The sequence below is a fragment of the Neovison vison genome, chromosome 7 (assembly GCF_020171115.1).
Source record: "Neovison vison isolate M4711 chromosome 7, ASM_NN_V1, whole genome shotgun sequence".
Lineage (NCBI taxonomy): Eukaryota > Metazoa > Chordata > Mammalia > Carnivora > Mustelidae > Neogale > Neogale vison.
In genome coordinates, this window is record NC_058097.1 from 44,115,382 (window position 1) to 44,135,430 (window position 20,049).

The 20,049-nt window shown below is 37.9% G+C and overlaps 1 protein-coding gene and 1 pseudogene across 1 annotated transcript in view; one reads left to right on the forward strand and one right to left on the reverse strand.

The window, feature by feature from the left end:
• Positions 1–5,771: 5,771 nt before the first annotated feature.
• LOC122911598 (zinc finger protein 573) overlaps positions 5,772–20,049 on the forward strand; it is a 69,441-nt gene continuing 55,163 nt past the window's right edge. The window contains exons 1-2 of the mRNA XM_044256450.1: positions 5,772–5,847; positions 8,267–8,483. Coding sequence (XP_044112385.1) covers positions 8,406–8,483 — 78 coding nt within the window. The 5' untranslated portion in view covers positions 5,772–5,847; positions 8,267–8,405. The remainder of the gene's footprint in view (positions 5,848–8,266; positions 8,484–20,049) is intronic.
• On the reverse strand, positions 9,450–9,555 carry LOC122914668 (annotated as a pseudogene).

Consider the following 20,049-nt stretch of genomic DNA (forward strand, 5'->3'; position numbering starts at 1 on the left):
TTATTTAATGTTAAATTCTGATTTGCACAAGGAAATAAGGTTCCTGCTACTCACAAGGCAGGTAACAGATTTTCCAGGTGAAGTTTAATTTATTTTTATTTTTTAGAAGATTTCACTAATTTATTTGAGGGGGTGGGTAGAGGCAGAGGGAGAGGGAGAGAAAAATCTCAAGTAGACTCTCAGCTGAATGAGGAGCCCAAGCTGAGGGCTCTATCCCAGGACCCTGAGAACACAACCTGAGCTGAGACCAAGAATCAGTTGCCCAACAGACTGAGTCACCCAGATGCCCCAGGGGGAGTTTTAAAAAGGCTGTTGGCTACCTATATTTTCTTTCTTACTTTGTCTTATTTATTCATAATCTATTAGAACATTTTTTTCCCTGTCACCCATCCCTCTGTTATTTTCTAAGGGGCATAATGTTCATAGATATCTCTACCAATTATTCTACAAGATACAGGACATCAAGATGGGATTGTGACAGAACCAGAAAATGAATGAACATCACCTAGAAATTCTAAATGTGAAGTTGGATGCATTCACTAATGTTATCTTGGATTCACTCTTATGGAGACTGCATATTTTGACCTGTACAGGTTACAGTTGCATTATATGAGGAAGCATTTTTGTTTATTTGCTTGTTTGTTTTATGTTGGGAAGGAAGGAGAGTACATGCTGATGCTGGGCCACAAGAGATGGACTGTCGTGGGTATTTCCCATGCTTTCTGACTTCCTGGTGTATTCCGCCCACCCTATATCCAGGGGTTTGCTATATTATGGAGCCCAAGGTTCCTAACTAGAAACTCCCCTCAAAGTAAGATACCCTTGACTCAGAGAAGAGTGATGTGGAGAATAAGACATACATGGAATTGATTCTGATGAGTGTCAGAGAGATGCACTAGAGGCCCTGGTCCTGATTGCTATGTACCATAACTCTGTTAGGAGTACAAGCTGTGGTACCTGTGCACAGTGAAGGTAGAGGCAGCTGTAGGCAAAGTGGGCTTTGCAGAATCTTCCCAAATGATCTTCTTGCTTTTTCCTTTGCCTTCCTCCCACCAGTTCTCAAAAAGCAGCAAAAGGGGTCCTGTTAAAAAATAAATCAGGTGATGTCACTCCTCTTCTCAAAACCCTTCCATGACTCTTAAAAAGCTGATGTCTTTAGAATGGTCTCCAAGGTCCGCAACCTGGCCCCCTGATCACCTCTTTGACCTCATCTCCTTATCACTTTTATCTTGGCTCACTCTACTCCCACTACACTGGATTCTCTGGTATCCCTAGAAGTCTTTGCATCTGCGGTTCCTTCTTTCTGGACCCTCTCTCCCTAAACATTCATGTTATTCATATAATATTCATATTTTAAAATATTCATGTTATTATCTCCGTGAGTTTCCTCTTCTATGAAATGCCTCTTTGTATCTCTTGTCATATATGTATTGGGTTTGTTATGCTTTACCTAATTAATGATTTAGAGTTGTTCCTGCTACCAGTCTCCTGTAGGCTCATGTTTTGTTTATCTGTTCCAGTTTATAACTTATCTTTTCATTTTTTTTACTGTCATTTGATGAACAAAAGTGCTAATTTTAATACAGTCAAACTTATCACTCTTTTATTTTTTTTTGTTCTGTTTAAGAAATCTTTTACCATGAAGTCTAAAGAATATTTGCTGATATATTTTTTACTAACAGTTTTATTATTTTTTTTATTTTTTAAAATATTTTTATTTATTTATTTGAGAGAGTGAGTGAGAGAGAGAGAGCATGAGAGGGGAGAAGGTCAGAGGGACAAGCAGACTCCCCATGGAGCTGGGGGCCCGATGTGGGACTCGATCCCAGGACTCCAGGATCATGACCTGAGCCGAAGGCAGTCACTCAACCAACTGAGCTACCCAGGCGCCCACTAACAGTTTTATTTAAGTTGTGTTTTGACATATGAATCATTAATCTTTCTAGGGTTGGTTTTTGCATGTGGTGCCAATTCCATTTCCTTTGTGGTTTTTGGCCTATCCAGCTTTCCTTCGTATGGCAATTTCTTCCTTTAGGTCTTCTTAGAAAGGCTTTCAAACACGTTATTAATTTCATTCAGGCTTTCAAACACATTACTCAAAATAACCATAGAAATCTCTTGAGTTTCAAATTTCATTTTGTCCCATTTTCTTTCTAATGCTGTTTATGTGTATCTTCTCTATTTTTTTTTTATCTTCTTAAAAAGTGGCTACACTTTTGGGGCACCTGGGTAGCTCAGTTGTTAAGTGTCTGCCTTCAGCTCAGGTCATAATCCCAGGGTCCTGGGATCAAACCCTGCTTGGTGGGTAGCCTGCTTTTCCCTCTGTCACTCCCCCTGCTTATGTTCCCTCTCTCACTGTATCTCTCTGTCCCCTATTTGACAGAGGGAGATACAGTGAGAGAGGGAACACAAGCAGTGGAAAGAGGGAACACAAGCAGGGGGAGTGGGAGAGGGAGAAGTAGGCCTCCTGCCTAGCAGGAGGTCCTGGGCTCAATCCCAGGACCCTGAGTTCATGACCTGAGTTGAAGGCAGATGCTTAATGACTGAGCCACCCAGGTGCCCCAAAAATAAAGTCTTTAAAAAAATGACTGTACTCTTTTACAGAGAAACAGCTCATGGATTTATTAATTATCTCTACTAGGATTTTGTTCCTACTTATTTTATTAACATTTGTTTGTATCAATTCCTCTTTTCCAGTTTTATTGGGAGTGTTTAATAGGACTTTGGTAGAATGTGATTAAATTAAAGCTTAATTAATTTGTTTTCACTCTTTCTAATATCCTAATTTTAGGTGAGATTTTCTTCTGGGTATCACACTGTGGCCCATCTCTTGGAGTTTTCATATGAAAGTACTATCTATCATTTTCCTCTGCATTTAAATAGTTTGCAATAGCCAGTGTTATGTTGTCTTTAACCCCAGGATTATTCAGATGTGTGTAGTTTATTTTTTATTTTCATTTAAAAATTTTAAACATTTTATTCATTTATTTGACACAGAGAGAGATCACAAGTAGGCAGAGAGGCAGGTGGGGTGGGGGGGTGCAGGCTCCCCGCTGAGCAGAGAGCCTAATATCAGTGGGGCTTGATCCCAGGACCCTGAGATCATGACTTGGGCTAAAGGCAGAGGCTTAACCCGCTGAGCCACCCAGGCGCCGCAGATGTGTGTATTTTAGTATACATGCATTTGGAACATTTTATATATTTTATTGTCTGTTGTTGGTTCCTATTTTCATTTTTTTTCTTTTTTAAGAATTTACTTATTTGACAGAGAGTGATAGAAGGAGAGAGAGAGCACAAGCAGGGGGAGCAGCATTTGGAGGGGGGAGGAGCAGAGGGTGAGGGGGAAGCAGGCTCCCTGCTCAGCAGAGAGCCCGATGTGACTTGATCCCAAGACCCTGAGATCATGACCTGTGCCAAAGGCAGAGGCTTAACCCAATGAGCCACCCAGGTGCCCCCCTATTTTCATTTTTATATAGTCTGAGAGTATGGCATATGTGATATCAGTTTGAGGGCTTTATAGTGTCTTTTACGTCCTACTTTTTGGAGAATTTTTATGACTGTTCTATGTATATTTGAAAAAATGTTCTTTTTCTGGTTAAAAATAAAAGAAAATGTAGACATATATCAAGCAAATTACTTATGTTATTCCAATATATACTTATACCTACCTTTCTTCTATTTGACCTGTTTCTGAAAGATACATTAATTTATTACTATGATTGTTAGTTCCTCACAATTTCCCTATTTTACCACTTTTTGCTTTATATATTTCAGAGCTATGGTTAGATAAATGTTACTAGTGTTGTGTGCTGTTGGTAGTGCCATCCTATTAAAATATGGAACATCTTGGGGCACCTGGCTGGCTCAGTGGGTTAAGCTGCTGCCTTCGGCTCAGGTCATGATCTCGGGGTCCTGGGATCAGGTCCCGCATTGGGCTCTCTGCTCAGCAGGGGGCCTGCTTCCCTTCCTCTCTCTCTGCCTGCCTCTCTGCCTACTTGTGATGTCTCTCTGTCAAATAAAATAAATAAATAAAATCTTTTTAAAAAATAAAATAATAAAATAAAATATGGAACATCTCTGTTAATATTGTTTGCTTTGAAATCTGCAAAATCTAATACTATCAACACACCTTTCTTCTTGATAATATCCCCTTGTAAATTATTTTTACATTCCTTTTATGTTAAATTTTTACTGTGAAATTTTCACACAAATACTGAAGAAAACATCATAATTAACATAATGTACCTATCACCTGCTTTCAACATTTACCAACGTTCTGTAATTTTTGTTTTATCCATCTACCCATCCTCAGTGATGTTAAGCTTTTTGCTCGTTAGTATTTCTATATAAATCTCTAAAAGGTAATTCTTCTACATAATCACATTACCAACAAAATTAACAGTAATTTTTAGACCTCTGGTAATAATATGTGTTCACTGTAGACTTCCACAGATTCTATTCCTTCAACCAGGCTTTGGGAGAAGAAGGAAAACCTGGTGTAAGCATAGTCCAACCCTCTAACTGGCCCTATTTTTAAGCTAAATCCCAGAGAGGAACATAACTGGCCTGAAGGTACCCAGCAGGCCCACACCAGGGCCTAGGTCTAGTTTCCTCAAAACACTTTCCCGACTTCTGGGATGACATAGACTTTCAGAAGGTCATAGAACCTCCTACCACTGTCAGGCAGAACTTTCTGGCAGAGGCAATATTTGGTGGGGTTTTGAAGAATGTTTAGGAGTTCATCAGGTGAAAAGAATTGTGTCTTCACAGCGCAACTCCCTTTTCCCCCCCAGCACCCTGCCCCTTGGACTTTAGGCTTCATTTATATCCCAAGGACATTATTATTACCTCGATTTTAATTTACAAATTGAATTTGTAAATTAAAACAAAAATAGCATTTTTTCTTAGGTGCTTTTTGCCACACGTTGACCATATTAAAAACCATTATTATTTTTATAATTGTTGTCTACTAACGGAGATTGATGGGAATTCAAGGCTCCATTTCCCTCCACCAGCCCTTCAGAAAGTGCCTTCTTGCCCTGGTGGCATCCCTCAGGAGAGGTCTGGACCACTTCAACTTGTACCCTACTTAGCCAGGTGGTTCCTCCCATAAAGGCTAAACTACCCTTTCTGCAGCCCACTGCCCATTCTGACATCAGTCTTGCCGGGTGGTTTCGTCCAGGGTGGGGCTCCCATTCTGACGTCTCCACATTCTCCCTGAGCGGTTTCTCCAAAGAGTAGACTGTACTGTCTTGACTTCTCCCCTCATCCGCCGATGACTCCTCCCAGGATTCAACACTAACATATAAGACGTCTGTCCTTCTCCCTTAGTGATTTTTCCTTCCCGGCTCCCCTTATCCCTGGTGGTTTATCCCAGTAGATAATGGCTCTCAGCAGAGCTCCACATCCTTAGAGGGAAATTAGCTTTTCTAAATATAACAGAGAGTACCAGACCCCGTCGCCAATACCTTCCCCCTTCCAGAAGCCTACCTCGGGCAGGGCCTCACCCCTGCATTCTCTGTGGCAATCCTAGCCTCGCTCTATGAAAACCGGCGGGAGGCCTATTCCTCCGCTGTACGGAACGGACACGCCTCAAAGATGGCGGCTCGCGCACAGAAGCACCATCGGGAGAGACCATGTTCTCGGTCCGACAGCGTCTCTTACGGGACCTGCGCCATGTTAACTGTTGGCATGTGAGGCTTCCAAGGTAACTCAGAGCATGAGCACTAGCAACAGTTCCTGAGAGAGGATGCTAAATGCTAGGCCGGAAGCGGAAGTGGTCCTCGAAAGCTTTTTGGCCGCTGGTGTCAGGAGTTTTCTGCATTTTAATTCCGAGAGGTCTATGAGGTGATTTTCCTTGTCGTGGTTAGGGATTTTGTGGGGTCGGTGATGGGGGTGTTCTTCGTAGAGTGAGTGATGGTGGTTTCTGGGCTCAGTGGTGAAGAGTTTGTGGCGTCCGTTGCCGTTGAGAGCAGTGTTGGGAGTCTCTTGGGTCAGTGATGGGGGTTTTTGAGATGAATGTGGGATTCGTGGGCTCAGTGATGGGAGTCAGTGGTCAGTGAGCGGTGGAGTCAGATATGGGGGTTGGTGGGGTCTATGATGAGCCTGCTTTCTAAACATTCGTAAGTTACGACGTGTAGCATTTTATTGTTCAAAACTAAGTACTGGCTTTTAAAATTTTATTTGTTTTTCTTTCATCCATGAGTTATTTAGAAGTGCGTTGTCTATTTCATATAATGCCTCTGCGTAATGCTCGAGTTTAAAAATTGCTTTACCGTCTAGTTCTCGGTCGGTTTGCATAAATGTCACATCTATTACATCAAAACAATGTGTGTTCTCTATTCTGTTGTTTCATATATATTCTGTTTATTTTGTCTGCTTAATTAGAAAGGTAAACTCAATACAGTGGTGATTTGTCCACTTGTCCTTCCTTCTGTCAGTATCTGCTTTGTTTATTTGAAACTATTAGGAAGAGTTGCTTATTTTTAATAATAGATATGATTAAGTAATTCAAAAGATACCGTAACATTCAAGCTCCCACCAATAATTTATAAAATGGGTCATTTCCCCAAATGCTTTCCAGCATTGGATTTTTTAAAACAAGTTTTTACTGGGCACGTTGGGGGCTCATTCATTTGGTCGACCAACCCTTGATCTTGGCTCAGGTCTTGATCTTGGGGTGGTGAGCTGAAACCTCCCCACCCCTGTTGGGCTCCACGCTGGACGTGGAGCCTACTTAAAAAATAAAATAAAAAATTTTTTACTCTTCTTAGAAAAAATTAATATCTAATTGCTCTAATGCACTTTCCTGTTATTAAAATTGGCATCTTTTTGGTTAATTACCATTTAAATTTAATTTCCTGTGAATTTTCATATCCTGTGTTCAGATTTTTTTTTCTGGGATTTTTTTTTTTCCATATTGATTGCTAGATTTTTTTTTTAATTTAGAAATAACTTATTGTTACATATTGAAATTTTTTGTATATATTTATTCATCTTTGCTTTTAAAGTGTATTCTAATATATAACTGAGAAATGTCATCTAACCAGGAATATCTATTTTTTTCTTTTATAACATCTGGGTTTTCTCATATATGTAATAAGGCTCTCTGCCACCACACCACAATGTTCATACAAACAAACACTATTAAAATTTTTAAAGTATCTTTTCAGGTTTATAAAGTACATATACTTAAATGTTTAGTCCTGCTGGAATTCAGCCTAATGTATAATGTATGATGGGGATATAGTTTGTTTTTTTCCAGGTGGATGGTCAGTTATGTCAGTGCTGCTTACACAATAAATGTCCTGTGCACACTCAGTTGAATGCCATTTTTGTTATGTATAGAAATCAGTATTGTCTGAGCTGTTGTTTTCTCTGTTTGATTACATCGCTTTTATATTGTTTTAATATCTAATAGAGAATGGTAATTGCTGAGATTTATCAGGTGCTGCTTGTATGCCAGGGAGATGTGAAATAGGTACTTTTATCCTCATTTATGAAACTAAAATGGAAGGAACTTCATATTCTCAGAGCTAAAAGATAGCTGAGCTACAGTTCAAATTTTAAGTATATTACTCCATTTCTCAAGACTAATACACGTCATAGGTTTCATTCAACTTTATATTCCCACAGTACTGGTTCTCAAAGTGTGGTCCCTGTACCAGCACCTGGGTACTACTTAGAAACACAGGTTCTTGGGCCCTGCTATGGTCTGAATATTTGTGTTCTCCCAGAATTTTTAGGTTGAAATCCTAATCTCCAGAAATATTGTATTAGTTGGTGAGGCCTTTGGGAACTGATTAGGTTATAGAGGTGGGCACTTATAAATGATTAGTGCTGTTATAAAACATCCCACGTAGCTCCTGAACCCCTTTTACCTTGTGAAGACACAGTAAGAAGGTATTGGCTATGAACCAGGAGGAGACCCCTAACTAAAATCGGAGACCATACCGTCTCCTTGATCTTGAGCTTTCCAGCCTTCAGACTGTGAGCAATAAATTTCTGTTGTTTATAAGCTATGCAGTCTGTGGTATTTTATTACAGCAGCCTGACTAGACTAAAACATTTGCTACCCTTGGCCTATTAAATCAGAAACTGAGAATGAGGTTGAGGATTTTTAACTGTATTCTAAGAAGTCCTCCAAGTGTTTTGTTTAAGAGCCTCTGCTCTGTGTGTCTAGCTCAGGGAACTTCACCTGGTATTCACAGGAAAAGTTTGTGAGATGAATATCTAGTATCTGACCATGTGGACATTGTCGTTCTAGGTTTTTTTGGTGTCTCTAGGGAGCCCCTGGGTTAGATCTTTCTCCAGATTCCAGCCTGCCTCTCTCCAGCAGCTCTGCTTGAGTTTACAGATGTCTACAAAGCTTTAGACTCCCGAGAGAATAAAGTTTGAGACCTACCATGACCATGTCAGCTAATCGGACCTCTCCCCAGAAATCACTGGTCCTGATTCCAGAGGAACGTGATAATTCATATGAGGTGAGAAGGAAGAATCCCAGGGGGTAGGGATTCAGAGATACCTCTGATATGTCACCAGAGCCTCTGGGCAGGGGCAGATGGGTCACAGGAAGCAACCGGACTCTTAGTTCCCTGAAGCAAATCTTGGTCTTTCTGTCAAGAATGAGCAACACATGGTTGTCTTCACATCTAGAGGCCAACTGTATGACAGTGGAGAGGTGGAATGTCAAAAACTGCTTTTATTTTGTGTTTATGCTATGTTGATCTTTGACTGAGGATGAGATTCCTGATTAGAATTTGTGTGCAATTCTGAAAGTATTTCTCTATTTCTTCTTAAACTATTTCTCCTTACATAAATGTTTCTCTGTTCTTTTTTAAAATTTGCTTTTTAGATGTTGGTTCTCCACTGATCTCTTTTATTAACTACTCCCAAAAACATTAATCCAAGCAGACTTTGCTCTAATGTTGATTTTACTCTCTAACCAAGAGCATTAAATTAGAAATATGAAGTAAAAGACTTTTGCACAGCTTTGGGGAAAGATTTAATATCTGAACTATACATTTTAAAATGGTAAAATTTATGTGTACTTTACCACAACTTTTTTTTTTTTTTAAAGATTTTATTTATTTTTTTGACAGAGAGAGATCACAAGTAGACAGAGAGGCAGGCAGAGAGAGAGGAAAGCAAGCTCCCTGCTGAGGAAGGAGCCCCATGTGGGACTCGATCCCAGGACCCTGAGGTCATGACCTGAGCCAAAGGCAGTGGCTTAACCCACTGAGCCACCCAGGCGCCCCTTTACCATAACTTTTAAAAAAGGTTTAAAAAAAGTAAAAGGCTAACAAAAGAGAGCCTCATACCTGAAAACTTTGAATTTTTTTCTACATAAATATTCTTTAAAGGGAAAATCATAAAGGATCTTAGAAAATTTCTTGTGTTTAATTTCAGTTAAATAAAGAACATTTTACCCCTAAAACAAATAATACATTATATGTTAATTAACAAAATTTTTTTTAAAAGAACTAGTTTTTAACGTTTGTGTGGCAAGGCTAAACTATACTACACTTGATCTTAGCCAAAAGGCCGAGAAGCGATAGGGCTAAACTATAGATAGAGGGGAAAAAATAGAGATTTAAATACCTTTTTAAGGAATCCTGAAAGGTTTTTTGGGGGGTGGGGGGTGGGGAGACCTAAGGAATGATTAACAGTTATAACTGAAGAAGTTAGAAAAAGAATTTAATTAATATAAAATAAAAATAAGGGCTAGAAAATAACAAAGAAATAATGGAAGAAATTAGTCAAGTAGAGAACAAACATAATTGATGAACATATGACAGAAGCATAAGTGGCTTCTGAATGTGGTGATCAAGAACAGGGAGTAAAGATACACTGAAAGTATGTAACAAAACAGGAGAGATAGTTACTGCATTATCAAAGATTAAAACAATCTCAAATGAATATTACACAAAATCATACAAAACTATGAAAACCTAAACAGAAGGGATACAGTTTTACAAAAAATAAATGTCAAAATTGATAAATACAGATGGTTCAGAAGACCCTGAAGACATTAAAATGTTTATCAGACATTTCCTACACACTCAAAAATGGTGGAAAACATCATGTGGATTAATAGTTGATCTTTGTGCGAAAGTTTTGGGTAAAGATGATACCTAAAATTATTCCCAACCTTGGTTGTGGTGTTTGTTTTACCGTGTTTACTATGTTAATCTTGATGACCAAGCCTGTCAAGAACAGTAAAAGGACTGGAAATTATGAACATAGATTCAGTAGTCATAAATGTATTAACTAACTCAATTCAAGAGTACATGAAAACAGTAGTCCAGTAGGGTTTATCATAGGGACACATATGAAACAGACATTATTTTCTCACTTAGCAGTCCACTCCAAAGTTAAAATAATAAAATATCTAAAAATAATAAAAATGCTATATATCAAAAGATATATAGTAAAACAATGTTCAGAAATAATTTAGGAAAATAATTTCTCTTATGCAAATAAGTACAAAAATCTAGAGGGAGTGGATGAATTTCTAGAAACTTACTAAATTTCTCACCAAATTTTTAATTACTATTTAATTTTCTTTTTTAAAAAAATTTTTAAAAGATTTTATTTATTTATTTATTTGACAGAGATCACAGGTAGGCAGAGAGGCAGGCAGAGAGAGAGGAAGGGAAGTAGTCTCCCTGCTGAGCAGGGAACCAGGTGCAGGGCTTGACCCCAGGACCTTGGGATCATGACCTGAGCTAAAGGCAGAGGCCTTAACTACATGAGCCACCCAGGCACCCCACTATTTACATTTTCACTTTTAGGTATTAAGATTTCTATTTAAGCTCATTCTGCCTTTAATAAAATTAGGATTGCAGCTTTGGAGAGATTTATTTATGCTGATTTTATTCTCCTTGGAATGTTATTTGTGTGTGCACACAAATTTTATGTTTAATATTTCTGAATATTCTATAGGCACAGAATATTTCAGGATATAGAATTTGCTGTCTTATAGTAATCTATCTTATATAGTTATGAGGTTTTTACAGTGTGTTTGTTTTATTTTGTTTTTACTTTATCTTTAGGAGCTGAGAGATATTAAGTTTCCCACCACAAATATATTTCTGTCTAGATTTGTCTGTAGTTTCTGTTCATAAACTTCAATGCTATGAAGTTTGGTGTGGTGATAATAATGGCATCTGAAATTGATTTTGGATTGTGTCTTCATTATGTTTAATATTTTTTTCCCTAGAATTCAGCCCTATCTGATATTAAGATGGAGGTTCTTGTTTCTTTTCTGTTGACTTTTCCAGATATGTCTTTTGTTTATCATTTTACTGTCATCCTTTAGAGTCCTTGTGCACTTTTTCTGTATAGTAGTTTGGAAAGATGTTATTTTACATACATTTCTTTCTTTTTTTTTTTTAAGATTTTATTTGTTTATTTGACAGAGATCACAAGTAGGCAGAGAGGCAGGCAGAGAGAGAGGAGGAAGCAGGCTCCCTGCTGAGCGGAGAGCCCAATGCGGGTCTCGATTCCAGGACCCTGGGATCATGACCTGAGCTGAAGGCAGAGGCCCCAACCCACTGAGCCACCCAGGCCCCTTATTTTCTGTACATTTCTGATAAAGATACTTCTTTTTTATATCTTTCACCTTAAACTCTGTATTCTTGCTTTGGTTCTCTGTCCATTCTGGTAATTTGAAAGGTTTGGATTCTTTTCTGTATAGTTGATTCTTTTAATTTGATCTTTTGTCACATTTTAACATCTTGAACCCAATCTTTTTTTTTTTTTCAAGTTTTTATTTAAATTCTAGTTAGTTAACATATAGTGTAATATTAGTTTCAGAAGCAGAATTTAGTGATCCATCACTTACATATAACACCCAACGCTCATCACAAGTGCCTCCTTAATTCCCATCACCCATCTAGCCCATCCCCTGCCCATCTCCCCTCCAGCAACCCTCAGTTTGTTTTCTTCAGTTAAGAGTCTCTTATTTTGCCTCCCTCTTTTTATTTTTTTTGGAACTGAATCTTTTAATCTCTTGTTTTAGACAATATCTATCAAATTTATGCTGTGACTAATGGTAAAAGTTCTATGCTTCCACTTCAAGGATTCTTTTGTTAGTTAGATGTTTTTTATTGAACTCTATTTTTTTTCTGTTTTCCTTTAAAAGTTCTTATTTCCATTTCATGTTGTTCACTTCTCTTAATCTGCTCCTTGCTGCTTTTTGTGTTTTCACTTGGTGTTTTAGTGCTTAGAGAGACCTCCCATTGCTGTGTTGCTTTTTCATTTTCACTTCTTTACAGAGTTTTGCCAGTTTATTTATTTATTTTAAAATTATATTTGTTTTATTTGACAGATAGAGATCACAAGTAGGCAGAGAGGCAGGCAGAGAGAGAGAGAGGAGGAAGCAGGCTCCCTGCTGAGCAGAGAGCCTGATGCGGGACTCGATCCCAGAATCCTGGGATCATGACCTGAGCTGAAGGCAGAGGCTTTAGCCCACTGAGCCACCAAGGCACCCCTCTGCCAGTTTACTTTTTAAAAATTTATATAACCATTTTCTTAAGCCTGTTTGTCCATTATTTCTTCCTTGGACTCTTAGATTCCTGTATATTTCAGGCAGTTAACTATTTTAGTGAATTCCTTGAAATCGTAGTGAATGTGTTTTCTTCTATATTGTGGCATTTTATTTCTAGCATTTTCCTTTTAATTTCTTCTTTTTTTCCCTCTCATTCCTTTTGCTGTAGTCTCTTTGTACATTAGGAGATATTTATTGTTATCTTTGAATGAGGAGATTTTTTCATGGACAAACTTTATAAGAAGCTCATTTGGTTAGGAATCAAAGCTAATATGACATCATCTTTATTCCCCATTAAATTCTGGTGACACTGGGTCTGGGGGCTGAGGTTTCAGTGTATGTAGGGTATTAGTATGGAAATGTGTGAAAAAGAAAAACTGGAACATGTGTATTCTTTGCAAATATATAGGGAACATTTTTTTGAAAGATTTTATTTATTTGACAGAGAGAGATCACAAGTAGGCAGAGTGGCAAGCAGGGGGTGGGGGAGCAAAGCAGGCTCCCCGCTAAGTAGAGAGCCCTATGTGGGGCTTGATCTGAGGACCCTGAGATCATGACCTGAGCTGAAGGCAGAGGCTTAACCCACTGAGCCATTCAGGCACCCCTATAGGGAACATTTTTAAAGAAATGACAATGTTTTAAGCCCCATAAATAGAATCAACACATCACAAAGAAGCAAACTATAGTCCCTGATCACAATTAAATGAAGAAATAAAAAAATCATAATTTAGACATTAAAAACCACAAATTTCTAAGATATATATTCCACAGATACAGATGAACTTTCTTCTGTCCTTGTCCTTCTTGTATGCTCTTTCCCTCCCCTGAATTCAGTGGCGTCCTCTGAATATACAACTCCTGAATCTTCATCTCCATACTAGTTCTCTATTCAACTGCTTAGCGTACATCCTTGTACGTGTCTTATCTAAATTTCAATATGTGTAAGTCAGCAGTTGTACTGAACGAATAACAGATAATTATTTGAGTCCCTTTTTCTTACCTTCACAACTGATATCAATTTCATCTCCTCAATATCAATCCCTTCTGTAGCTTTACTACTCCAGCCTTAACTTTAGGTAAGTAAGAAATTCATATTGTTTTACATGAATTGTGCGGGGGTCTCAAGACTGATTTTCCAGTTTTGCCTATTCCAAAATGTTCTGTTTTGAGAATACATCTTCTTCAGTGTATTTTCATTTATCTTGAAACAGTTCTAGATCCTCATAGGGCATTGCAAAATATAATACAGTGGTGGTTCACGACTCTTTTTGTTCATTACTGATTGTTAATGTTTTTTGAGGATGTCTGCACATAAGTTCATGAGATATATTGTCCTGTAGTATTTATTTCATGCTGTCTTTGTCTAATTTGGTATCAGGGTAATGCTGGCCTCACAAAAATCGCTAACTCTTCTTTAAAGATTTTTATTAATTCATTTGACAGATCACAAGTAAGCAGAGAGGCAGGCAGAGAGAGAAGAGGGAGACTAACTCTTCTTTAAATATTTAGTAGTATTCTCTAGGAAAACTCTCTGGGACCAGAGATTTCTTTTTTCAGGAACTTTTAAATTAAGAATTTAATTTAATGGTTATAGGATCATCATCTATTCTATTCCATAGTAGTTGACTTCTAGGAGCTTGCAGTTTTGAAGAAGTGGTACATTTCTTCTAAGTTTTTGCATCTATTAGCATAGAGTTTTTATAGTCTCTTATTTTCCTTTAAATGGCTGCTGGATCTGTTTTTGTTTTTGTTTTTGTTTTTTTTTTAAGATTTTATTTATTTGAAAGAGAGAGCATGAGTTGGGAGAAGAGCAGAGAGGGAGAGAGGGACAAGCAGACTCACACAGGGCTCGATCCCAGGACCCTGAGATCATGACCTGAGCTGAAGCCAAGAGTCAGATGCTTAACTGACTGAGCTACCCAGGCATCCCTGGATCTGTACTTTTAGCTTTCATTATAGACATTGGTGATTTTTATCTTTTTATTTTTGCCATTGTGTTGACTACTAGATCAGTCAACAAAGCTTATCAATTTTACTGAATTTTTTCAAATAACTGGATTGTGTTTTATTGATTTTTCTTGTTTGGCTTTTTTATTTGTTTTGTTTCAGATTTTATTTATTTGGCAGAGAGAGAGACAGAGGGAACAAGTAGGCAGAGTGGCAGGGAGAGGGAAAAGCAGACACCCTGCTGAGCAGGGAGCCTGACGCAGGGCTTGATTCCAGGACGCTGGGATCATGACTTGAGCCGAAGGCAGACACTTAACTGACTGACCCAACCATGCACCCTTTGTGTGTTTTTTAAAATTTTCTTTCCAATTTCAATGATACCTGCTCTTTATTATATTCTTTTTTCTGCTTGTTTTGAGTCTGTTTTGCTCTTTTTAGTTTCTTGAGGTAGGAATTTAGATTAGTGATTTATCAATTTTCCCCTTTCCTTTTTTTTGATTTATGGTTGACATATAACATTGTATCAGTTTCAGGTATATATATAACATAATATGTTATTATGTAAATATGGTATTTGTATATGTTGTGAAATGATCACCACATTAAGTCTAATTAATATTCATCACCATATATAATTACAATTTTTTGTGTGATGAAAACTTTTTAAGATTTACTCTTGGCAGCTTTATACATTATGGTACTACTAACTATAGTCACCATGCTTTAATATTATAGCCCCATGACATATTTTACAACTGCAAGTTTACCTTTTGACTGCCTTCACCCATTTTGCCAACTACCCATCCCCCACCTCTGGTAACCATTAATCTGTTCTCTGTGACTTTTGTTTATTTTCTTCTGTTTCATTTTGAGATTCATATATAAATGAGATCATATGGTAATTGTACTTCTCTGTCTGACTTATTTCTCTTAGCATAATATCATCAAGGTCCATCCATACTGTCACAAATGGCAAGAGTACTTTCCTTTTTATGGCTGAATAATACTCCCATTTGTGTGTGTGTGTGTGTGTGTGTGTGTGTATCACATTTTCTTTATCTGTTCATCCATTGATGGACACAGATTGCTTTCATGTCTTGGCTACTATAAATAGTGCTGCAGTAAAAATGGGGGGTGCATATATCTTTTTTTTTAAAGATTTTTTTAATTTGAGGGATGCTTAGGTGGCTCAGTTGGTTAAGTGTCTGCCTTTGGCTCAGGTCATGATCCTAAAGTCTTGGGATTGCGTCCCACAGGCTCTCAGCAAGTCCCACTCCCTCAGCAAGGAAACTGCTGCTCCCTCTGCCTGCTGCTTCCCCTGCTTGTGTTCTTTCTCTGTCAAGTAAATAAAATCTTAAAAAAAAAAAAAAAGACTTATTTATTTGAGAGACTTGTGTGTGTGTGTGTGTTCCTGCATGAGTGGAGGGAGGGACAGAGGGAGAGAGAGTATTCCAGGCATATTCCTAATTCCATTCAATTCCAGGCATGGAATTAGGTGCAGAGCCTAATACAGGGCTTGATCTCATAACCCATGAGATCATGACCTGAGCCAAAACCAAGAGTCAGATGCTTAACTGACTGACTACCATCCAGGCATCCCTGCATGTATCTTTTTGAGTTTGTTTTCATTTCCTTTGGGTAAATACCCAGACATGGAATCCTGGATCATTATGGTAGTTCTAGTTTTAGTTTTTTGAGAAGTCTCTATACTGTTTTCTATAGCCGTTGTACCAATTTACTTTCTTTTTTTTTTTTTAAGGAGGCTCCGCGCCTAGCATGGAGCCCAATATGGGGCTTGAACTCATGACCATGCATTGAAGACCTGAGCTGAGGTCTAGAGTTGGCTGTTTAACCAACTCAGTCACCCAGGCACTGCCCCCACCCCCACAATTTATGCTTTTACCTACAGTGCACAAGGCTTCCCTTTTCTCTACATCTTCATCAGTAATTTTGTTTTGTTTTATTTTGTTTTGGAATAGTCATTCTGACAAGTGTAAGGTATCTCATTATGGTTTTGATATGCATTTCCCTAATGACTAGTGATATTGAGCACCTTTTCATGTACCTGTTGGTCTTCTGTATGTTTTTGGAAAAATGTCTGTTCAGATCTTCTGCCCATTTTTTAATTGGATTGTTTCCCCTCTTCTAATGTAAGCATTTAGTATTATAATTTCTCTTTCAGTATTGCTTTATCTGCATCCCACAGATTTTGACACATTGTATTTGCACTTTCTTCCAGTTATGTGTATTTTTAAAATTTCTTTGAAAATTCCTCTTTGACATACAGGTTATTTAGAAATGTGTTGTTTAATTTCCACATATTTTGTGGCTTTCCAGATAGTTTTTTTTATTATTTTGTAATATAATTCCTTTGCACTTTTTTGTTGTCTTTGGTACTGATTTTTAGTTTGATTTCATTATGGTCAGAAATGCTATGTATTATTTCAGTTCTTTTCAGTTTGTTTCACAGCCTATATTATCATCTATCTTAGTCATTGTTCTGTGGGTGCTTGAAAAGAATGTGTACTTCATATTTGTTAGTTGGAGTACTCTATAAATATCTAATAGATCCTATTGTTTGCTCTTCTAATTTCCTATCTGTTGTTTCTATAAATTGCTGAGTGTGGGTATTCAAGTCCCTATAATCCCCTTTTTTTAAAGATTTATTTATTTTAGAGCAAGAGAGAGACTGCGGGTGATCCATAAGATCATGATGTGAGCTGAAACCAAGAGTCTGACACTCAGCGCACCCAGGTGTCCCTCCTATAATCCTTTAAAAAAAAAAAAGTTGGGCGCCTGGGTGGCTCAGTGGGTTAGGCCTCTGCCTTCAGCTCGGGTCCTGATGGGATCGAGCCCCACATCGGGCTCTCTGCTCGGCGGGGAGCCTGCTTCCCCCCCTCTCTCTGCCTACTTGTGATCTCTCTCTATCAAATAAAAATCTTTAAAAAAAAAAAAAAACAAAGTTTATGCCAGGTACCCATTCCTTCAGTTATGCATTTACAGATTAAAAAAATGTTTAGTAGGAGAATCAGGTTTTTAAAAAATATTTTATTAAAAAAATAGTAAATGTATACAGAAGTAGAGAGAGTAGTTTAAGGAGCCCTTGTATCTGTTGTGCTTACCACCTAGCTTTAGTAGTTGTTAATATTCTGGCATTCTAACTCCCATCTAAAACTACCCTGCTGCCCCCTTAGCTGCTGGATTATTTTAAAGCAAATCCCGAACACCTGTCTTATCTGTAAATACTTTGACATGTATCTCTAAGAGATGAGAATTCTTTTTTCTTTTTTTTTTTTTTAAAGATTTTATTTATTTATTTGACAGAGAGAGGTCACAAGTAGGCAGAGGGGCAGGCAGAGAGAGAGGAAGGGAAGCAGGCCCCCTGCTGAGCAGAGAGCCCGATGCGGGCCTCGATCCCAGGACCCTGAGATCTTGACCTGAGCTGAAGGCAGCGGCTTAACCCACTGAGCCACCCAGGTGCCCCTTTTCTTTCTTTTTGCTTAACATAACCGGTAAGTTCTTACCACACCGAAAATAACATTAATTCCTAGATATCATCTATTACCTGGTTATTGTTTGAGTTTTTTTAAACATGTGATAAATGTCTTTTTAATGTTGGTTTGTTTTAGTGAAGGGCCAAAGTCTACAAGGTTGCACTTGGTTAGTATGACTCTTAAGTCGCTCTCTTTTTTTTTAAGATACTATTTTAAAGTAATCTCCATAGCCAGCATCACCTGCTTTACCAGCTGAGCTAGCCAGGCACCCCCTTAAGTCTCTTTTATTTATTTTTTATTTTTTTAAAGATTTTATTTATTTATTTGACAGAGCGAGATCACAAGCAGGCAGAGAGGCAGGCAGAGAGAGAGGAAAAAGCAGGCTTCCTGCTGAGCAGAGAGCCCGATGTGGGCCTCGATCCCAGGACCCTGAGACCATGACCTCAGGGTTAATGAGGTTAAGCCGAAGGCAGCGGCTTAACCCACTGAGCCACCCAGGCGCCCCTTAAGTCTCTTTTAATAAAGATTCCCTTCTACTGTTTTTTCCATTGTAATTTATTTTTTATTTTATTTTTTTTTTAAAGATTTTATTTATTTATTTGACAGAGAGAGATCACAAGTAGGCAGAGAGGCAGGCAGAGAGAGAGAGGAGGAAGCAGGCTCCCCGCTGAGCAGGGAGCCTGATGCGGGACTCGATCCCAGGACCCTGAGATCATGACCTGAGCCGAAGGCAGCGGCTTAACCCACTGAGCCACCCAGGCGCCCCCATTGTAATTTATTTTTTGAAGAAATGGGCCATTTGCTGCCTTCTGGATTTAGTCAGTCTTAATATTGTTCAATATGTTCCTCTTTCTTTCACTTTTATCTATGAATGATTTTTTAGAACTGGAGGCTTAAAAGATTCCGGTTGGATTGATAAGAATACTTAATGGATAGTATAATAAAACTAATTATGTCATGTCATGAGGACATAATTTTTGGTTATCTCTCTTCGTAATGTTAAAATTGATCATTGGATGTAGATGTTATTAGCTGGTCCATCTTTTGTAAACTTCAGTCTTTCACCTGAAACAGTTAAGCACCCATTAATGATTACTGAATAAATTCATTATTTCACAGGAATTACAAAATTATGATATTCTAACTTCCTCATTTATTACCTAGACTCATTCTATAAGAAACTTTCCCTCATATTTATTTGGTTATCCTGCAATAGGGATCTTATATGAAAAAAATTAATAAAAATCTAATTAATTACCTTTACTAAAAGTAAAAAATCTTTACTTGTTCTCTGATCAAACTCTGATCACACCCTAGTGCCTTCCTGACATAGCATGCAGACTTCTCTCCATTATATAGAGCTATTTAGTGTTCCTCAAACTTACCATGTATTTTCCTATCTCCTCACCTTTACTGGCCTTCTCTGGGAAATGACCTTCCCTACCCTCCATTTTGTATTACACTTATCATCTTTCTTTTTTCTTTACTTTTTAAAAAAGATTTTATTTATTTATTTTTGTGAGAGAGTGAGAGAGTGCACACAAGTTGGGGGGTGGGGTGCAGAGGGAGAAGCAGACTCCCTGCTAAGCAGGGAGCACAGTATAGTACTTGCTTCCAGGTCCCCAGGATCATGACCCAAACCAAAGCCAGACACTTAACCAACTGAGCCACCCAGGCCCCCATACTCATCTTTCAACTTAAATCTAACTAATAAAAACTTACTGTCCTCTGTCAAATACACCTTTAACTTTTTTGGGTCCTCAGTATGTTCTACGTAACAGATTTACTTTTTGATACTTTAGTGAACACGTGTCTTCTTTTTTCCTTCTTTTAAATCTTAGATATTTTAAGTTGCTGAGAGATTAGAAACATAAATAATTGGTTTCTTTGTTCCTAGGACTAGCATAATGGCTGGTCCTAAATTGCTCAGAAGCTGTATCACAGGTCATTCATCTACTTGCTAGAAGACTAAAAGAGAGCCCATTTCATTCTTCAGCTTTGAAATATAATTAACTGACTGTTGTATAGAACAAATAGAAGAAATTCTTAATTGGATTT